This window comes from Protopterus annectens, chromosome 17.part0, assembly GCF_019279795.1.
Source record: "Protopterus annectens isolate FY-2018-M chromosome 17.part0, PAN1.0, whole genome shotgun sequence".
Lineage (NCBI taxonomy): Eukaryota > Metazoa > Chordata > Ceratodontiformes > Protopteridae > Protopterus > Protopterus annectens.
Genome location: NC_056751.1, coordinates 384465438 through 384487957, shown reverse-complemented (window position 1 = coordinate 384487957; position 22520 = coordinate 384465438). Strand labels below are relative to the sequence as shown.

General features: G+C 38.2%; 1 protein-coding gene across 1 annotated transcript; it reads left to right on the top strand.

The window, feature by feature from the left end:
* The first annotated feature begins 20269 nt into the window (after positions 1 to 20269).
* On the top strand, positions 20270 to 22133 carry PHLDA2 (pleckstrin homology like domain family A member 2). The gene is made up of 2 exons (XM_044059527.1): positions 20270 to 20878; positions 21735 to 22133. The coding sequence occupies exon 1, from the start codon at positions 20417 to 20419 to the stop codon at positions 20837 to 20839; it is 423 nt and encodes a 140-aa protein (XP_043915462.1). The 5' UTR covers positions 20270 to 20416; the 3' UTR covers positions 20840 to 20878; positions 21735 to 22133.
* The last annotated feature ends 387 nt before the right edge of the window (positions 22134 to 22520 follow it).

Genomic DNA, 22520 nt, shown 5'->3' with positions numbered 1-22520 from the left:
TACACAGGAACAGAGGAATAGTCAGAAACATGGCATGAACAAATAGCAAGAACTACACAGCAACAGAGGAGTAGTCAGAAACATGGCATGAACAAATAGCAAGAAATACACAGCAACAGAGGAATAGTCAGAAACATGGCATGAACAAATAGCAAGAACTACACAGCAACAGAGGAATAGTCAGAAACACGGCATGAACAAATAGTAGGGGCAATGGGACTAATAAGAATTTTCAAACATATTTAAATATGCCTCTAATACATGCAACCCATATGAACTGCAGGAGGAAGAAATTCTGTGTACAGTGCAGGTGCTGAGAAGAGCACTCTTGGCTTACATCAAAGACCGAAGCAATACTAATTGATGATTACTGTACCTTGATACAGGAATGTAGTCTATTACAGTCATGGTAATTGAAACTCAAAAAAACTAAGTTTATTAGAATTATTTTAAAAAAGAGAAAAAAACTACAGCTATCATAGAAATGGTGTGAAGGATTTGATGACCCATCCTTTTCCCCACTCCCCTAATACCTTATGTGTAATGATGCTAGTAGTAGCATGCACAAGGATGTCAGAACCCCCCCCCCCCCCACACACACACACACACACTGTTTGGCTGACATTTTCTGTCAAAGGCCCTCAAACAAAGCACAGGAAATCCTCTTCCTCAATGATCCTGAAAAGAGGAAAGCCATGCATTACTGCTTACCCCCCCCCCAGCCTGATTAACTCTGTGGCTCTAGGTTGGCTACCTGAACTCAGGTCACCATCATCACAAATAGGAATCCCACTTCTGCAAAGGCAGGCCAGCTCAGGTGTCAGGAAAAAAGATGCCACTGTTAATTTTAAAATAACAAGAGGTTTTACTAAACTGCAGTCTGCTAATCAGCATCAAAAGCATGTCCTCAGGGAAACCTGCTTTGGGCGCAGAAGAATTAAGAGTTCCTAGAGCACGTGTTAAATTTGGTGCAGCAGGAAGAAGGCAATTAACAGGTTCTAGAGAACAAAAGTATTATTTGGCAGACTTAATGCAGCCTGCCTTGTGAAGAATGATAACCCATGCAATGTTTTACCAGGTGAGCTGAACGACCGTGAATTGTGGTTAATAATAAAACTGGTTTAACTGAGTGTGAAACAAGTAAGACATTTGCTGAATGACATGGGTCAAATCTGTATTCAGAGCCAGAAATTAGCAACTTCTAAAAAGTATATCAGAATAGCAAAGTAGTGAGGCATAACACAGGCTTGAATCTGACTGACTTTTGCTGCAGTGTGCATTCCAACACTATTTTGAAGTAGCGAACCTTCGATCTAGTGTATGGAATCCATATATATATATATATATATATATATATATATATATATATATATATATATATATATATATATATATATATATATAAAATATATTATCATTATACATCATGTTTTCCTTAAGGTTTTTATTACAGATTGTACTGCAGATCTAACAGCCTTGCAGAGTTCCTTCCATCTGTTCCAATTGTTTTGGCCAAGAGAGAAAATCTCAGTACCAAAGCATGCCTGATAGATTTTTCCAGTGTAATTTCTCTCATGTAACTATATATAGTCACTTTATGTAACCTCAACATATAACAAATACAATGAATGCACCCCTATATCCTAGCACACTAATGATGATTCGTTTAGCCAAACTTTCATTATTATTTCCTTGAGTAACTGCATTTTCATGTCTTCTGGAATATACTTTTTAAACTGTAACCATTTGCCTTATGAAATAGATGGCTGTGCAACAACCCATGAAACTTCTAAATCTTCCTCTAAAAAAGATTTCCTTTTGTTCCTTGAGATACTCTTTACGCAACAGATCAAAAATGTGCATCTGCTTGTGAAACAGAGGCTAAAGCTACAGCGTAGTGTGAGTCATGTGATTCTGTCATCAGTCAGCCTGAAGTAAATCTTTTTACTGAAAGCATCTCATGTATGTATGTGTATATATCTATCTATCTATATATATATATATATATATATATATATATATATATATATATATAAAATGCCTGTTGCATGATTAGCTTGATACTGGATAATCTTTACTTGTGTACAAAAACAACGCGATATTAGAAATAAAGTTACATGGCAACAGAACTTATTTATTTATTTATTTATTTTATTTTACATTTGTTTATTGGGAAAGTCCGACTGGACACAGGTCTTTTTTTAGAACAGGCCCGGGGAGAAAAGCTCCAAATACAGAGCGTACGTATTCTATCAGTCAGTTATGTTTACATAATGCAATTTGGAATACATAGTAAAAAATATGTATACATAGTTTTTAACAGTGAAAAAGCTAGCTACATGTGCATGCAGTATTTTGTTTTTGACATATAGCAGTTTGTATATGTTTTAAAATGATGAATAATTGCATATTTAGTGTGCTATGCAGATTACATGATTTCAGAGCTGTGGATTAAGGACAACTACATATAACAGGTGGGTGAAGGTAAATGAAAGAAGTGTGAATAAGGAAGAAGTATATTAGTGGGGAGCTAATGAGTTGGGAGAGAGGAGTAGGTAGTATAATGATTAATCAGGGGTTTCAGAATAACAGAGCCAGGTTGCTGAAGGTGAATTTTAGCCTGTGGATGTTATAAATGTTAATATGGGAAAGTGGGAATCAGGGGTAATTAAAGTAGGCTAGAGAAGGGAAGAGGTACCTTAGCAGCAGTAGCAAACAGCTGTGAGAGGAGGGAGTGAGTAGAAATAAATATAAGAGATTAATCAGAGTTGTCACAATTACAGAGCCAAGATTGCTGTAGGTGGGATTTTAGTGCTGTTTTGAAGGAGGGAGAGGAAGTGGTGGCTGAGATGTTGGGGGGAAGGTTGTTCCACTGCCTGGCAACAGTGTTGCTATACAGGGAAATAGCTGCAGAATTATTGGCTTTGGCCACATCTAATAGGAGTTTTTGATTGGATTGCAGGACTCTAGATTTGGTGCCTGTGTGAAGTAGGTTTTGTAGAGCAGGGTTTTTTTTCAGGGTAGTGAAGTAGTTTGTGGGTTATTGTAAGTTGATTATAAAGAATAAGGTTGGGAAGTTTCAGCCAATCAAGTGTTTTAAGGGTAGTGCAGTGGTGTGTTCTGTGAGGTTTATTGGTTGCAAATTTGGCAATTTTATTATAACATGTTTGCAGTTTGGAAAGGTCGGATTTTCTGAGATTGGTGAATATTGGTGAGGTGTACAAAAGAGTGGAGATGAGATGGGTACATGCAATAGTGGTCCTGGTGGAATCTGTTAAGAACTGTTTGTTCCTGTAGAGCATAGCAGGTTTCTTATGTACTTTCTTTATGGTATTGGATATACGTAAGTCAAATTTCCTGTTGCTGCCAATAGTAATCCCTAGTAGTTTGGTCTGGCTGACAAGAGATATGACTGTGTTATTACTGGAGGAGTTATTGAATGTAATGTTATGAGAAGTGTGTTGTGTGGGTAGAAACATAATAAGCTGGGTCTTATTGGGATTTAATATTAATTGTGATTCTGAGAACCAACTTTCAATAGCAAGAAAAGAGGATTGGGTTTATTGTATCTATCAATATAGTTAACATTGGGCAAAGAATGATTGATTTATATCTAGAGGAGTTCCTTTTGGACAACAGGACAGATATGAATTTGTACAATTTTTTGAGAGTGGAACATCCAGTACTTGCCACCATAGTAGGGATCCCAAAGATCCATAAAAGTATTGAAGATCCCCCTTATAGGCCCATTATTTCCAGTAGTAGGTCTAAGACATTCCCATTTGGGAAAGTAATAGATGGATAGTTAAAACCAATATATGATAGAGTGCATCATATAGTGAAAGACTCATGGGACTTTTTGGGAAGGTTAAAACTGGAAATTTGGAAGGGTTAGTGTTTGTAACCATTGATGTGGTGGATTTGTTCTCCTGCATCCCAAAGAAAGAAGGATTAGAAAGGTTTAGTAACAGTATTCAGAAGTACATGAACTTTGAGTGGGAAAAGCCTAGTTTAATTTGTGAGATTATGTCTATAGTACTGGATTTTAATTACATCTGGTTCGAGGGTGAATACTATAGACAAAAAAATGGGGTAGCCATGCAAATATGGTGTTACTGGACTGGGAAAGTGAACATATTTTGGATAGTCAGTATGCTAGTTAAGTGTATATGCTAGGGTTCCTATCAGTTTGTCGAAACATCAGCAGTTTGAACATCATATGTTCAAACTGTGACGTTTGAAAACCGATTATCGTGAAGCTGCGGAACACCGAATTCTTTCCCAGGGAAAGAATTTGGTGGGCCGTTTCTGTGGCTTCACAATATTCAGCACTGTGGTGGAAAGTTATGGGTCAGGTTCAAGTAAGTGTGCGATTGAGCGGATGTTAGGGTTGGGCGTGGGTTAGGTGAGTTAGGGTTAGGGCACAGGTGAGATGGGTGTGCAATAGTGATAGACTTTAGGGTTAGGGCACGAGTGGTGGGTGTGCGATAGTGACAGACTTTAGGGTTAGGGTGGGATAAGTGAGTTAGGGTGCGGGTCAGGTGAGTGTGCGATAGTGATGGACCTTAGGGTTAGGGTTTGGGTTAAGGTAAGTGGATATATAGTAGTGTATGTACAGTTTAGTGTAGAGTTAAATGTAGGATTTTAAGTGTATGTGTGTGGATTGCTGTTTTATTGGTGTGCTTGTGTTGTGTGTGTGTTTCTTGGAACAGTGATTTTTTTTCCCTTGGAAAAAAAATCACTGTTCTAATACTTTGATATTTTTACACTTCGAGGTTAGAAGTTTGAACATATGGTGTTTGAACTTCAGCCATTTCGTTGAAGTGATATGGACCCTATGTGCTACACTAGGTTTTTGGATGATATTTTTATTTTATGAGATGGTACAACAAGTGAAGTAGATGCATTTGTGAAGTATTTGAATGACATCAGTAGTTATTTAAAATTCACCCATAGTAGTAGCACAACAGGGATAGCATATTTAGACAACTTTGTTTTGAATGGGACAGCAGGATTTAAATCCAGAATATATAGAAAAGGAACCTTAGGTAACTCATATTTAGAATACACTAGTTGTCAACCCAGCAAGTCAAAAAAAGAGCATCATTAAGGGTCAGTGGATAAGAGCTGAGAGACTGACATCTGATTTCAATGAAATGAAGAAGGAGTTAGAATATACAGGAATATTATTTGGAGAAAGGGGTTATCCCAGATATTTAATTGATGATGTCACTCAGTATGTATAGGGTGGCCACGGTGGTGCAGCAGTTAGCGTTGGCGCCTCACAGCAAGAGGTTCTCCAGTTCTATCCTTGGCTGGGGTGCCTTCTGTGCGTAGTCTGCATGTCCTCCCTGTGGTCGCGTGGGGTTCCTCCGGGTGATCCGGTTTCCTCCCACATCCCAAAGACATGCTGTAGGTGGATTGGACACTCTAAATTGGCCCTAGGCATGAGTGTATGCGTGTGTGTGCCTTCTGTGGAAGGTTGGGCGCTGGGCTGGCAACTCGTCACTGTAAAACTCCACTATCAATCATGAGCAGACAGGTGATCCACTGTGGCGACCCCTAACCGGGAAAAGTCAAAAGAAGAAGAAGAAAATGTTACTCAAAATGTACTGAGAGAATGGGGGAAAAATACAAACCACTTCTTGGTATTGGGTTACAGAAATACAGGGGAGAACATGAGAATGAGAAGGAAAATTTATACCATAGGGCTTGTGTAGTGGAGTACAGTCCATATGTGAGGGGATAAAGAAAATAATGAGACAAAATTGGAACATTCTAAGAAGTGATAACTTGGTTTACAGCAAAGTGGGTACAGGGCCTATGTATGTTTACAAGACTGGGTCTAACCTAAAGAATAGGTTTGAGAGAATGAAAGGTACAACAAAGGGTGACACTGGAGATGGGTACACCAAAAAATGTGAGCAGTGTCAGCAGTGTAAGGAGATTATAGAAGAGAAATTACTTACATTAGGGGATGTCAACCACGCTAGAGTAAGGTTTAAGAAAGGGAGTTTTTTTAACTCAACATGTCATATAGTTGGCCAAGGGTATGGCGTGTCTGAGTTATTATGTGGGCAAAACGGACAGACAATTGAGGAATAGGATATATGATCATACCTACTGTATAAGGAAAAAAGATAAAAACAATGTTTTGTGTAGATACATACTTATATAAAATGTAAGCTATGTGTTTAATTTTGGAACTTTAGAATAGGTAAAGGTGAATTTAAGGGGAGGAAATGTCAAGGTCAAATTAGCAGAAAAAGAGGTCAAATAGCAACTTCGGTTAAATGCAACTAAAGAACCTGGGTTGAATGACTATATTCCCACTAAACCAATCTTGGATGCAAGGATATGAATGACATGTTGCAGTAGGTATATGTACACAAGGATATGAATGACATGTTGCAGTAGGTATATGTACACAAGGATATGAATGACATGTTGTAGTAGGTATATGTACACAAGGATATGAATGACGTTGTAGTAGGTTTATGTACACAAGGATATGAATGACATGTTGCAGTAGGTATATGTACACAAGGATATGAATGACATGTTGCAGTAGGTATATGTACACAAGGATATGAATGACATGTTGTAGTAGGTATATGTACACAAGGATATGAATGACATGTTGCAGTAGGTATATGTACACAAGGATATGAATGACATGTTGCAGTAGGTATACATACACAAGGATATGAATGACACGTAGTAGGTATATGTACACAAGGATATGAATGACATGTTGTAGTAGGTATATGTACACAAGGATATGAATGACATATTGTAGTAGGTATATGTACACAAGGATATGAATGACATGTTGCAGTAGGTATATGTACACAAGGATATGAATGACATGTTGTAGTAGGTATATGTACACAAGGATATGAATGACATGTTGCAGTAGGTACATGTACACAAGGATATGAATGACATGTTGCAGTAGGTATATGTACACAAGGATATGAATGACATGTTGCAGGGATATAAATGACATGTTGTAGTAGGTATATGTACACAAGGATATGAATGACATGTTGTAGTAGGTATATGTATACAAGGATATGAATGACATGTTGTAGTAGGTATATGTACACAAGGATATAAATGGCATGTTGTAGTAGGTATATGTACACACAGAACAAAGTTAGAAACAAGTGAATAGAAAAAGAAAAAAAGAAAGCTGGTACAATAAGAAAGGAGGCAACATGTCAGGATATAACGTTTAAATAACAATGTTGAGTGTTAAAGATGCGTACATTTTTTTAACACAGCACAAATGTGCACTTTTATATGTCATATATGTTTTTTTTTTTTACAAATGTAGTTTATACTATATAACAAAAGTGTAGTATTGTTTTCTAAAGAAGTACATTTTTTACCATAGAACAAATTAACATTTTTATATGTCATATAATATGTTTTTATACCTAAATGTGATATACACAAGGGCATGTGATTGTCTTACAGGCATACTTAGAAACTGTATGGTTACAGGGTGTAATTCAAAACTGTGCAGGTTGAATGAGTAGAATTAATGAATATTTATAAAGTTATGTTTTATTCATGTGAAGGTTAATTGATTGAACATTCCCACTGGATCTTGACTTTTTTTAAAATGTATTATATAGGGGGAGCTACACCCATTTCACTGTTCTGATGAAGTCTGCAGTTAGCAGATGCAAGCACTTAACCTGTGTATAAAATAGTTTTAACCCTCAGGGGTTCGTTTTTATTTGTTAATCTCCTACCCTGTGCGTGGCTGTTGAGCGTTCCCTGGCTCCTAAATTAGTATTTAAATTTGTGCATACTTCTTTTACCTAATTTCTCTACATCCGGCTCTGTCCTGCTGGACTCCAAAGACCAACTTTACTCACTTACCTAACCCTGCTTGTGTAGCTCCTCATCTGGGTAACCAAAGTACCCCCCTGGATTGCAAGCCAAGTTAAACTAAGATTTTGTGCATACTTCTTTTACCCAATTTCTCTACCTCCGGCTCTGCCCTGCTGGACTCCAAAGACCAACTTTATTCACCTACCTAACCCTGCTTGTGTAGCTCCTCACCTGGGTAACCAAAGTACCCCCCTGGATTGCAAGTCAAGTTAAACTAAGATTTTGTGCATACTTCTTTTACCTAATTTCTCTACCTCCGGCTCTGCCCTGCTGGACTCCAAAGACCAACTTTACTCACCTACCTAACCCCGCTTGTGTAGCTCCTCACCTGGGTAACCAAAGTACCCCCCTGTATTGCAAGCCAAGTTAAACTTAAATTTTGTGCATACTTCTTTTACCTAATTTCTCTACCTCCGGCTCTGCCCTGCTGGACTCCAAAGACCAACTTTACTCACCTACCTAGCCCTACTTGTGTAGCTCCTCACCTGGGTAACCAAAGTACCCCCTGGATTGCAAGTCAAGTTAAACTAAGATTGTATGTCAAATATTACATATTTTCCTAAATGTATATGTTGGTGTTGTGATACTTGCTAGGTCTCCAAATTAAACTGCCATATTAGCCAGCAGCCACCCCCCCCCCCTCTGCTTGCTTTTCTTGCACTCCGTTTACTCTTTCCCTAGTCATCCCAGCCTTTCCAGTAATTCTAACTCCCTCAAGCCTTTCCCTTCTAAATTACTTTTTTTTTTTCTTTCAACCATCTACTGTAGTCTCCACTCTGTGTAATTACAGGTTTTGACCACTAGATGGTTGTCTTCACTGACTTCTAATTTCACTTACTTCTCTACTTTCCTCTCATTATCAATTATTTTACTCTTACTTCACTCTTGCTGCTCTACCTTCCACTTACTATAGTCCTTTAACCCTAGTATCTAGCCCTCATCTTCTTTATCTCTAGTCCTATACAAGCCCTTACTCTCCCTTTTGCCTCTCAATTTTTCCTTTCCTTACACTCACTACCACTGCCTTTTTTCTTACCTTCCCTTGGTCTTACGTTCTTCTATACTGATTGTTTTTCTCCCTGCTATTACCTTCCTTTGGGTCTGCCCCGGTCCGTTCGCCCTGCAGGTTCACTCTGCTCCTCTCCCTACCCCAATTCCCACCCACCCCCAGTGGTCCTAACCATATACCTCTGTAACTACTCCCCCTCCCATTATCAGCTTATCTCTTTCCTCCTTAACTTACCAACCACACCCCCTAAATCTACAATTCCTTAATTAATCTAATTACCTTTCTTGGCCTATTCCCTCACCTCCCTACACCTCATCCTGTACTGATTATTTTCTATAACACACTCTCTTAAAACCTTTCTTGGCCTACTCCCTCACCTCCCGTGCTGATTATTTTTCTATAGCACTCTCTCTTACAGCCTTTCTTGGCCTACTCCCTCACCTCCCTACAACTCATCCTGTACTGATTATGTTCTATAGCACTCTCTCTTACAACCAATTCTATTTACTTAATTAGACACTTCCTCCTTACTCAACCTCTTATAGCACTCTCTCCTTTTACTTACTACACTCCCTCCCACAACCTACTCTAACCACTTATCTACACATCCCAATGGCCCCAACACACAAGTCTATACTCACAAACATACTACTCTTAACTACAACTCTTGCTTCTCTTACAATACCATACACTCTAACCTTCTTCAAACATTTTTCTCGTCCTGAACACCACCACTACCATCAAACTCTACCATCTTCTTTCATCTACTCCCTCAACCATAGCAACGTAACCTCCACCTCTATCTATATATTACCAAAATATCATAGAGCTACCCATCTTACTTACTTCCTTATCAAAAAAAAAACCCTCAAATAATTATGACAAATTCCTTACGTTTATACAATATCCTCATCTACACCCCCTATTAGATGGTGATATTCACCCAAACCCTGGCCCTATTACTGATAATCCCAATAACCTACACAACCAAACATTGCCTGTTATCGCTAACTTAACTAAATCACCTAACTCCCTCCTGATAGCTCACCTTAACATTTGAAGCATAAACAATAAAATCACCCACCTACATGCACTCTTAGATGTGCACTCATTTGATATTCTCTGTATTACAGAGACATGGCTAAAGCCCTCAACTTTGGACCAGGAGATTACCCCTCCTGGATATAATATCCTAAGATGTGACCGCAAAACCAAAAAGGGTGGAGGTATAGCCATTTTGTACGAATCTAAACTCCAAGTATCACCCTTCAATATGCTCCTACCATCAGATACCAATTTAGAAACCCTTACTGCCAAACTTCAAATCAACAACTCCAAATCTATCTATCTAATTTGCACATATCTCCCCCCTGGAAATAATACCAATGCTCTTGAAAACTTACTTAGTTACCTCTCTACCCATCTACCTCAGGAGACCATTGTATTAGGTGACTTTAACATAGACTGGGTTACCTGCAGTTCCCCTAATCCTACTAATCACATAAATCTTTATGGATTCTCACAAATTATAACCACTCCTACTAGAATCCATAAGCCAAGCAGTAGGGAAACCACCCTAGACTGGATCCTTATCAACAGCCACTTTGATACCTATAAACCAGGAACCCTTCCTGACGATATCAGTGACCACATGCTAACCTACATTATTAAACAAAGAGTCCATATCCCAACTACTAATAATTTTAAAACCTCTCGCTCCAAAAAATGTTTTAATCCAGAGAGCTTCCTAAATGAACTGAAAGCATGTGACTGGTCACCAATGTCTCATCTTCAACTTGATGAAGCAGTGACCTACTTTAACACTAAATTTCTTCAAATCCTGGATTACCATACCCCCTATCGCTCTTCCTGAATTTGTTTGTGTCTTTCGGCTTTTCCCGGTTAGGGGTCGCCACAGTGGAACTCCGGTCCGCTAATGATTGGCAGTAGAGTTTTACGTGCTGGCTTGCCGGGCCTAACGCACATCGCTCTTCCTGAATAAGAACCAAAATTGCCCCCTGGCTCACAAAACAAACTAGGCAAAACATCCTCCTTAGAAATAAAATCTGAGCTAAATGGAGAGCCTCCAAATGTCCATCGGATCACCTTTACTTTAAACAGTTAAGAAATGCCACCAAGAAGGATATTCTTAGAGACAAAAAAAAGGAGTATTACCTTCATCTCCAACAAACCCATCAAAAAAAACCACAAAAATTCTAGTCAGGTATAAACAAACTTCTTCAGCCAGGGCACTCCAACTCCTGCCCCAGCAGGATTCAACCATAATAACTCCAACCAGATTCCAGACACCTTTAATAACTACTTTACTGAAGCCATCCAAATCCTAGCCAATACTCTAAAACCACTTCCCCATTAAATTCCACTAAGACTCCTTCTCCTACCTTTCAAATACAACCTGTACCTAAATCCCTAATCTGCAACCTCCTTCGAAAACTAAAACCTTACACCCCATCTGCTGACTGTCTCCTTGCTGAATATCTGCAAATTGCAGCAAAAGCCATAGCCTATCCCATCTCCATCCTTATAAATAGAACTATTTTAGAAAGCAAAATCCCTGCCACATGGAAAGTATCTCACATCATCATCCCATTACATAAAGGTAGAGATTGTTTGTTTTGTTTTACTGGCTTTGGGAACATAAGGACTACAAGAATTTTGTTCACACTGACATCATTTACACCTTTAAAGCTGTTTGCAAATATCAAACAGAATAAAATTAAGTGATTCTTATTTGTGGAAGCAGAAATAAAAGTTTCCAGCTCTCTTTTTGTCAGATCTAAAATTAAAACTTTTAAAATTGATCTGACTTGTATTCAGACGAGAAAGACTACATCTGAAAGATGGTTTAGTATGTGCAGTGGTGTTATGACCAGTTGCTTATGTAAAATTATAACCATGCTTAAAGTTGACTGTGCTGAACTGCCGATTCAGTTTCTTTTTGCAGCCACCACTTGCTTTGTTTGCATCCTTCATGCTACTTTAACAACATGTGACTGAACGTCAGCCCCTGCGGTCCAGCCACTTATGTTACAAATAATTAAATTATTATTATTTTTATTTATTTATTTTACATTTGTTAACCGGGCTAGTCTAGCTGGATACATATCCTTTTTCAGTAGAGGCCCGAGGAGAAAAGCTCCAACATAATGGTTAATACAAGTCAAAAATAGATAAATGTCATTTACATATACTTTTCATCATAGTGTCATCCTCTTCCTATGTTGTGTCTCATGAAGCCTCAAATTCATTTAATTTAGAAAAATTTTCATCACTGTGCCATTTCCTTCCCTCATTGTTGTTGTTTGTCTTTTGGCTTTTCCCGGTAAGGGAACTCCCGTCCGCTAATGATTGGCAGTAGATTTTTTACAAAACACTGAGGTGCCAGCACGACGCCCAACCTTCAACGAAGGCACGCCCATTTACGCATGCGTGTCTTTCGAACGCTACCCAACCGCGGGGAGGACTTGCAGACTCCACACAGAAGGCACTCCCAAGCCAAGCATAGAATCGAACGGGAGAACCTCTTGCTGTGAGATAACAATGCTACCACCGTACAATTGCCTGAAGTCTGAAATCCATTCCCTAGGTTTAAAATGTGCTTGACTCTCCCTAGAAAATGCTCCCTAATCATAAGCAAAATTATGATTTAATATGTTAATGTACACAGTGTACACTTGAACTAAATGTTACAAAAGTCTAAAATAATTATTATAGCTTACAACCTTTAAGTACTTACTGTTTCAGTCTAATACAATGCAGAATATTAACTTACTCACAAAGACAAAGTAAGCCATTTAGTTGGCTACAAGTAACTAAATAATGAGTTGTTATTTCTGAATAGTAAAAAGATCCAATTATTAGTTAAATTACAGAATTCCCAACTCATATACATGACTAGACAGCAGAATCCAGAATTAATGTTCTTAATATAGTCATAGAAGGCATTAATAAAAATTAGAGCACCTCCAGTAAGAATAAGACTCTGTGGGCATTTTGATATGAGTAATAGAGATAGAGAGTCTAGTGGGACTAAGAAAGCTAAGTGAAACCAGGTCTTTATATGCACTAAAACAAGGGCCATAACCAGATTAACTGAGCCCGAAGATTACAGCAAACCTGGCTTGGATGACTTAATAAAGATAAAGAAATCATACAGACCTAGCAGTCTTAAAAGACTCAAGAGGCCAATGAAAAAAAAAACATTCAGGAGACCAATGTAGGACTGGCAGAGCCACTGGGGTCCTTAGCAGAAATAAAAGAATCATGCATTATCTGAATCGTGACCATCCTCCCATCATTACTGAGATGTTTAGGTGTGCACATCAGTTTTAGTGGACAGCATGGTCTTCCAATAGGATTTATTTGAGCTGGGGTCCTTGTAAGGATTAAGAGTCAGAGACCCACTGCAGATTTACAGAAATAATGAAGCTTGCTTCTTAGGAAGCATCAGCATGGTTAAGCTGGTCCTATCGTACTGACAGTCTGAATTGTTTTTTTTTTCGGTACAACCAGTGGTGCCTTTGAATTAAAACACAAAGCAGTCGTGCTACCCCTTGAGATGTTTTTAGCATCCTGGCATCATTGTTATACATTTGACTTGTTTATCGATACAAAAGTGCTGCAAAACTTTTTGCTGTTTTGACAATTTGTTAACAAAAATATGAAAGACACAGACAACCTGCTTTGTTTGGCCAGTGGCAACACCATTTACTGATGCATAAACTAAGCTATGCGTCCAGTAATGGTAATAATGACAAGTGAAAAAGTTAATTTCAGTGGAGCAAACTTAGACTTCATTTCTTTTCATAATGACAGATTGTAAAGTGTACTAAAGTAAAGGTCAGAACTGTACGATTTTAGTTTTCATTCAGAGATGTGATTTGGAACACTTGCAGAATGTCACCATATGCCATGCAGCCGTTTTGTAAGATGCAGTGGTACAGGCGAATGAAAATACATGGCTAATAGAGTACATTACAAATCTTACCGTTTAACAGAATGCCTGTGTTTACTGATAAAGGTCTCAACAAAGAAGTGACTCAAAAAGGGGGTATCCTTGTGGTGGTAATGCGATGCCCCCCCCCCCCCCATGCACAGCAGGAAGTATAACCATGATTGTATATAGGTTACCTTATAGGGAAGAAAAATAATGTTCTGTGTGACCAGTAACACCAAAGGCACCATTAACTATAAATGGTGTGAAACATCAGCAAACAGAAGACCAAACAAAGGGAATAGCAGAGGGTGGAAATGACTGATATAAACAAGAGAACACAGGTCATTCAATGTATATAGCATAAGTGCATGTGGCTAGCTTAATTACCAGCAACATATTGAATATTTCTGAGACACATCAGAGAGTTTAAAAAAAAAAGATAATATTAATTCAACAACATAGTGCTTCATGAATCCCTTACAACAAAACAAATTTGGTCTTCGGAGAATCCCAAACCCACTGGAAACAGAGTCAGAGAACCCTGTTTCCATATCTTATCAGATATAAAAGATGAAAGAACTGAAGTCTAAGAAATGTCATGCAATATGTGAGCTGGTATAAGCACCCATGACTTAACAGAAGCAGTAAAGGAATGCTTGGGGACTTCCAAGTATTGCATTTCAAAAGGCAGAGAATACAGCTGCTTGGATACAGTAACTAGGGCTGGGTACACTGGTTACCATAGCTATCTGCTTGGAATGTGAATCATCAGGCAAGGTGCTTTATGAACAAGGTTGCAAAAAAAAAATCAAGCTGACAAGAGAAGGGAGTGGAAATGCTGAGTAAGAGCTATAAATGCCACCATACCACATAATTTGTGTGAAAAGGAGCACACTGACAAAATTATGGCTGCAAACTATTGATCTTGGAAAGAGAAACAGATTAATCCAGAACTGAAGTGGAAGTAGAGAACAAAAAATGAAAAAAAGACATTTAAATAACTTGGCCACAGAATTGTTATGGCTAGGCTTGTATAGGCCCTAGGACCGATAGCCTAGTACCAACCTATGAACCTATTAAACGGGTTAGGCCTACTTTGTCACTACAGGGATGGTGTAGTGTTTTGTGATCCTGGAAAGGAGTTCAGTTATGAAATGTCTGAGTGACCTATCAAGCAGGGAAGGCCACTGTTAAGTCTCTCCATTTCCTTTCAGGAAGATTAGTGGTCATATTTCTGTCAGTTATGCATAACATTTTCTTTTTCACTACCATTAATTATTTACTTTCTGCATTTTGATAATCATGTGGATCCACAGCAACACTGCTGTGACTTTTCTTAGGAGATATGGGAGCACACTAAGGCTGGCTGTCCTATCCAAGGTCACACTGTGTGCAAGGGTAAATGGGACTCAAACTCAGGCCTGTATTTACTTACTAACACTATGCTGTACTGCCCCATAGTTAGCTAAGGATTGTCCCCAGCCTGAGTTAGACATTATAAATGACAGAATGACTGTCTTCCTGATACTCAGTTCTCTGCGCCATTCACATAAACACCTTACCTGAATCAGTCAGGTTAACTCCCTCCCTCAAAACCATTCTGAAAGACTTCCAAGGCAAAAGTTGGCTCTATTCTTCATCAACTATATTCCTAAATGTGAACATATTTACACCTTACACCTCCTTACTCTCTCTTTTTTGCTCACTTTATTACTTCTACCAATTTCTTTCCTCTGGCTTTCTCTCCAAATATACCATAAACCTGCTTTTCTCTCACTTCATATTGCAATTCCTATTTGTATTATACTAACTTACCTTTAATTTCTGTATAAACTGGTTACAATTGCTTTAAATATTAAATTATTGTCATATAACTAGTATCTGCTCTTAACAAATATTTTCATATTATGGCTAATTTGGTGTAATTATTTAAACTGTATTTTTTTAAGATTGCAAAATTATTGTTCTTAAAATGTTTTGTAATACTTTGGAGATTTTCTCCCAAGGCCTCCACTGAAAATGGGCTCCTATCCAGTCAGACGTTGCTTGTAATCAAATGTCAGTAAATAAATAAATAATAATCCTGGGAGTTTTCTCCCTCCCCTCCCCCGTCCAAGATAGCACAATCTTTTGAGTTGGTATATATAAGTAGTGGGGGGGGGGGTGAATGGGGACTTGGTCCCCTGCAAAAATGCTTTCAATTTTTTTTTTTAATTTCAACTGTGGTTTGCAGTCAAATGATTCCCATGTTTTCTGACTGTATCACAAAACTGTCTGGCACTCACTAAGGAGCCATTCTTAAACGTAGACTGCATATGACAGAGAGGATGCATGCATACATTTATTTATTTTCCAGATAAGTATAATGGACCACTCAGGACATCTTTAAGCCATGAACTAGTTAACAGTATTTCTTTTTTCACTGACTATATGCTTGATCCCATCCAGTGTCAGAGGGAGAAAGCATTTCCTCACACTCAGTGGACATAAAACAGGGAAACGTTCAGAAAGGGATACCATTCCAATGAAGGATGCACACTGACACACACATCATGCACATATACCAATTAATTTGGAAGCTTACCAGTTCTCCAATGGCATGTTGGTAATATGTAAAAAGAGACTGAAGTGCCCAGTAAAATATCATGTGAACACAGCAAGAACATTTATTTACTTATTGAAATGTGTTAACTGATGTAATGCTAACTGCTTTGTGAATATGAGTGGTGAAGATTAACTGATGGGTCTAAACAGATGCAAAAATACACAAAGGTGTATATGTGTTTCATTCTGCTTCCACCTGGCCTGGTCATTTCTCGTGCTGCCTTACTCAAGCTAATTAATTCATGAGTGCCAAACAACACAGACTTGTTCTTATTCATTTTGACTTTAGACCAGACCCTTGCAAAAGAACATTTAGATTACTGTTAGAAAGTTTTAGTGATCATTGGTTGAGAAACTCCTTAAGATCAAACAACCACACTGTGCATGTACAAAGGTAGACTACCTTTCTAATTTTATAACAGCAATGTTTAACCCCCCCCCAATTATTTTAGAGTTTGTCCACATTTCTTGTGCTAAGAGATTGAGAGGTATGTCAATGAAATTGTCAGGATGCGTCTTAAGTACTGTTTTCCTTCCTGAAGCATGACAAAATAGAAGTGTGTGTGTGTAATACTGACATGCAGTGAAAACTAGATTATAACAGGCTGCCAGTATTTTTTTTTACTAAGTGCAGTCTTCACCTTAAAGGCTTCATCATCTTCCAACAGTACAGTGAAAGGAGGGCTTCTAAATTTTTCCTATGGTGCCATGTAAATAACTATCAAGAATCTTTCTTATCTCAGTTTAGTGGTATGTCTGTCAACACAAGTGGCAAACAGGACATGCAACAAAACAGCTAAATACTAACGTGGGTTTAATACTGTTCACATGAGACACTGCTGTTCTCACATTCGGTCTGAGATTATGCCCTCTCATTCTCCAATTTTGCCAATATTATATTATATTGTTTATGTTAGATTAATTGAAAGTTACGATAAAGGTGCAATTCTTACTCTGGCAAACTAAGCACGCTCAGATAACATATGTTTCTCCAGCGGTCCTGTATTCCAGTCCCTTTATTTCTTACTACCTTTACCACAGCACCTTTCTTCTTGTTCACTTCCTGAGATATGTTGAATCGTTTCCCATACATGGACATCAAAAGATATGCACAGCTGCAGGTGAGACTTGAACTCTGACCTGGTTAAAAGAAGCAGGATTTCCATACTTCCTGAAAACAGATGGTCTCATTATGCAGCTGACTGTACTAATTGGAATCGCGCTTCTTTTCAACTGTGAACTCACTCACTTCCTAAGTTTAAAAGTGTAATGGTTTTAAAATTTTGAGTGCTGGCGTTTAAAATTCTCGGTCACCGTCAGTCATCAAAACAGTTTTACCTTTCAGAAGATGTGTGACACATTCAGCAACTTTTAACCCAAATCGGGGTTCTGCTGCGCCCCAACCCAAAAGCCCACCAACGGGCAGCGCGATAGGCACCGGCATAGCTCTCAACCTTCCATCTCCAAAATGAGGAACACTAGCCCTCACAATGTGGAACAAATGGGCAAAATGTGGAACACATACTAATGGCTTACTAACAATTTCAACTAGGAAGACCATAGGATGGTTAAAATATGCTGGTTTTACTTATAAAGATCTTTTAATGAATTAATGTGATTCATTTCTATTTACCATAGATTTCACTTACTGTCACTACGATAGGTCCTGATCAAAGCAAGCCCAAAGCACAAGAAATAGTCCTTAACGCAGGTTTATTATAAAAAAACAACAAGCGTTTTCGCCGAGTGGCGAAAACGCTTGTTGCTTTTTTATAATAAACCTGCGTTAAGGACTATCTCTTGTGCTTTGGGCTTGCTTTGATCAGGACCTATCGTAGTGACAGTTTGCTTGTTCTTGTCCAAGTTTTTCAATAGATTTCACTTAAAAAAATTCCTAACACTGAATGTGTGACAGAGTCTTTCAATGTGGAACTTTGAGGAACATTAACTTTTTAAGACCCCAAATGAGGTACGTTCCTCATAATGAGGTACACTTGAGAGGTATGGGCACCGGCTCCTGCTGTTTATAAAGAATTTGGTGACCGCTGGTGTCACCTTCAGTATGACGACAGACTAGTACTGGTTGAAACCAGCAAACCTCGCAACTCTCCCTGATTTTTTGACTTAAGTATTAACACTGTCCCTGTTATTCCCTCCTAAAACTGGTGACTAGTGGATAAAAGGTGGTGAATTAAATGTAATAAATAATGACAGTAATCAGAGTTAGACTTTTTTACTTTGGCAAAATAAGAAAATGTTAATTAATAAGAAAATGTTAATTAATATACATTTTCCGAAGTCTCGAGTTAACAGTACTAATATTTTAAAGGTGTCCCCGATTATTTGAGAGCTATGCATTGGGGATTACTACTTATCCTTCTGAAATATACAAATGGTTGAGATGATGCGATCCACTGGGAAAGAATGCACGACTGTATTCTTAACTTCTATCTTTGGGACGGTTTGTGAATAACTCGGACGACATTCATTTATTACCAGTACAAACGGAGACTTACGTTTGAAACGACAAGCCAGTAAGTCAGAATGACCCCCTTCCCTAACTGCTCGAAGAAATGCGCCTTTGCGTTACTGAAAAGCAGAAGTTGAACGTTTAATGCGTTGTTGTTGAAGCTTAAAATGCAGTTTTTCACTGGCTAGCTGACAAGGGGTACACTAACCCTCCGAACCCAACAAAGGTTATAGTGTATAATTGGTAGGCATTATCCCATCTTCTTAACTTCTTTGTTCAAGACTTCATAGACACATAGTGAAAATCAGGGATAAATGTTACTTTTACAATCTTAAGATTAGAGTTGTTAGGATAACAGGTTTTGCATTCGAATTCATTTTCTGATGGGTATGAAGTCTGAAGTTTAAATGCTTGTCATTATACTGAGATTGCAGTCCTCTATGACTTTTCAGAAAAGAACAATTTTTACGGAACCAGATCCAATATGAAGCAAAAATCTGGACATTCTGAATGGTTGAGAGGTATGTGCACAATTGCTTCGGTAGGATACCTGCCGCACAACTCCACAATATTGAAATAGCCTTGGGTTAAGTCGCACCAAAGTGAAGGAAAATCTAAAGGTAGTTAAATTCAATTGTGGTACGTACGATATGCACTCAAACCACAGGTTTCCTTCGCTTGCTGAGAATGCCAAGAGAGCAGCGTCATTTAGGTTTATTCCCGGAGAGAAAAACACCCAAAGGTTTCTTTAGCAAACCATAAAGTACGTGTGTTACTTTATGTTACCTACGTTCTGGTGTAGCAGGTCTCTAGAATGAATGCCTGTCTCAGCACAGAATACCACCGAGTCATGCTTGAAAACAGGCACATGTGCTCAGTGGCCCTGTTAAGAATTTAATGACAGAATTAACGAACTAACAATAAATATGGTACTAAGTTACAATTGAAAACAGAAAGTTTTGCATGTATGGGGCTTAACAAGTTAAAATTAATAAAAAAGTGTATGGCCTTTATAGGAGTCATTTCTAACAATCCAACCCATGTAATTCTAAAGAAATGGCAACTACCGTCGATGGATACTCCTACTGCTTTGCATTGCACGTAAATGAATAAACATCCTGCCCTTGAGATGTGAGGTGCCCAACCTTTTTTTTTCCTATGAGATTCTCTTTTCAGTCTCCTAATCTGCTTGTGAAGGAGGTACCTCCCACCCGGCCTCATGCGATACTAAACTTGTTCGAAGGTCTCGCCCACATTCTGGTGACGTCATGTAATTCAAAGTCAGGAAGTGGGTGTGATCATGCACGCGCGATATAAATGAGCTTGAGGCACGTTTAAACTAACCAGTTGCAGAAAAGTCTCTTTTTGGCACTTTGGTTTAATATTATTTAATAAGGCCACTGCGGATTGTTGATCTTGCCGGTTTTAGTTTTAGATTCTGACTTCTGTGGGTTGCGAATCATTCCAGACAATGAAAATGCCTGTAGCTGATGAAAGTCAGGTGTTAAAAGAAGGCGAAATTGAGAAAAGAAGCGACAATTTCTTGCAGCTGTGGAAAAAGAAAACCGGGGTATTAACAAAGGACTGCCTTAGTCTGTTTACTGACAGTCAGAAAAAATCCAAGAGTAAAGATTTGAAGTTTCAGTCCATCAAAAAGGTGGATTGTGTTGAGAGGACTGGCAAATACGTGTACTTCACAGTAGTAACCACAGAAAACAAAGAGATTGACTTTCGGTGCCTTGATGAAACCAGTAGCTGTTGGAATGCAGCTATCACAATGGCCTTAATCGATTTTCAGAACAGAAAGGCAATCCAGGACTTTAAATCTCGGCAAGAGTCCGAGGTGGCTACCTCTCAGGGTAAGCAGGAGCGACAGCTTGCCAGATCTCCGTGATGTAAAGCATGGCTTACTACAATGTTTCCGATTCAACAGGTGAGTCCGCCACGTGAGTTTCACCGGCTTGGTGCGCTGCGTCAAAGCTGGGGGGTTCTGCGCATGTATACCAGCGTTGCTTACTTTTGTGTATGTAAAGTATCGGTAACTGAATGTATGACTTCTCTAGATATTAGATATAAGAAGGGGAGCCACTTATTTTTGTTCATACCCCCCAGTGTGTCATCTTACCGTGGACATTTTCCCTAATACAATTAATATATTTTACACACTGTACAGCCATCTCTGTTCGTTGTTCTTAATATAGGAATTGCGAACTGGAAAGTAAAGACTGTGTACTTTATTCTGAAGAGTATCCTATGGTGTAATACAAACGTGTTGTTAAGTATTTTGACGTAGTTGTATTGCATTTTTGTGAAAGTTGGTTTGATTAAGTGAATATGTTAACATCGTGAAAGTATATAAGGGCTACATAGGCATGTCCAGACGTGTCTGCTTATCAGTTCTGTTAGTGGTTCAGCGCGTTAACTTTTAACTTTATATATTTTGAATCATTGGGTATACAAATTATGATTAAATGTATTTGTGAGGACCGTCTTGTCTCCAGAATGTGACAAATCCAGAAATAAGTTTCCGGGACAATTTAAATGTTAGTACCATTAGTTTGAGAAATTACAGAATAAGTGAAATTACTTCAGTAAAAGACGTCTGTAATAATTGACATTTGCATATTGGTGTAATCCACTATGGGGTTAATGTGGGCAGTCCATTTATTTTTTTCATTAAAAGCTTATTTCTCTCCTGAATGCATCTAGTATTTGAGTAAAACGCAGCATTTGTAATACTTTAATCTGAAAAAGGATTTTACTAATCGTTTACTTTTTTTTTTTTTTAGTTATGAAGCCTATTGGACCAAAAAAGGGAGATTTCATTCTCTTGTTGGACCCCGACTGGCAGTGAAAGGATGAAGGATCACCGGCAGAACAAGAAGGACACTTGCTATTCCTTGGAGCTTTATCCAGAACTGTTTGAGAGTAAAGGATTATATGACTATTTATATAGTAAAGACCAGTGACTGAGTTGCAGGCTGCAGAATGTGCCGCCACCTGATCAATGGGATCTTTTGCATATTCATATCATATTTATTCTAGCCATGCTATAATTGCACAGCAATGGCTATCTGAAACATGTTAAATTATTTTGTGATAAGTATTGTGTATTTATTTGACTCAAATCTACATTTTTAATATTTTGCATATATACTATGATAAATAAAATCTGTTTTGTTTCTACATTTTCTGTTTTATTTTTGACTTGCCAAATTATTTCACCTTTGTCACACTGATTACAAAATGTCTAGATGCTTTGAGAGCATATACTAAGTATAGTATAATTATATCTATAAGAGCAAGACCACAAAATATTTTTTAGAAGATGTGAGTGACATACATTTTTAAGACTTAAAAACTATTTTCCAAGGTAAGGAAGGCACTGTAAAACGTGGCCCTAGTGTTCCACTTCTAGGTCTGTACCAGACCAATCTCCTCTTTTCATGTGTCCTGTAACCCTGTACTAGTTAGTGCTAACAGCCATTTCCTTTTTGTGAACATAACCTTTCCTCACCCATTTATAGGCCTATCTGCTCCAAAAACACAAGTGGCTATTACATCTGTGTATATTC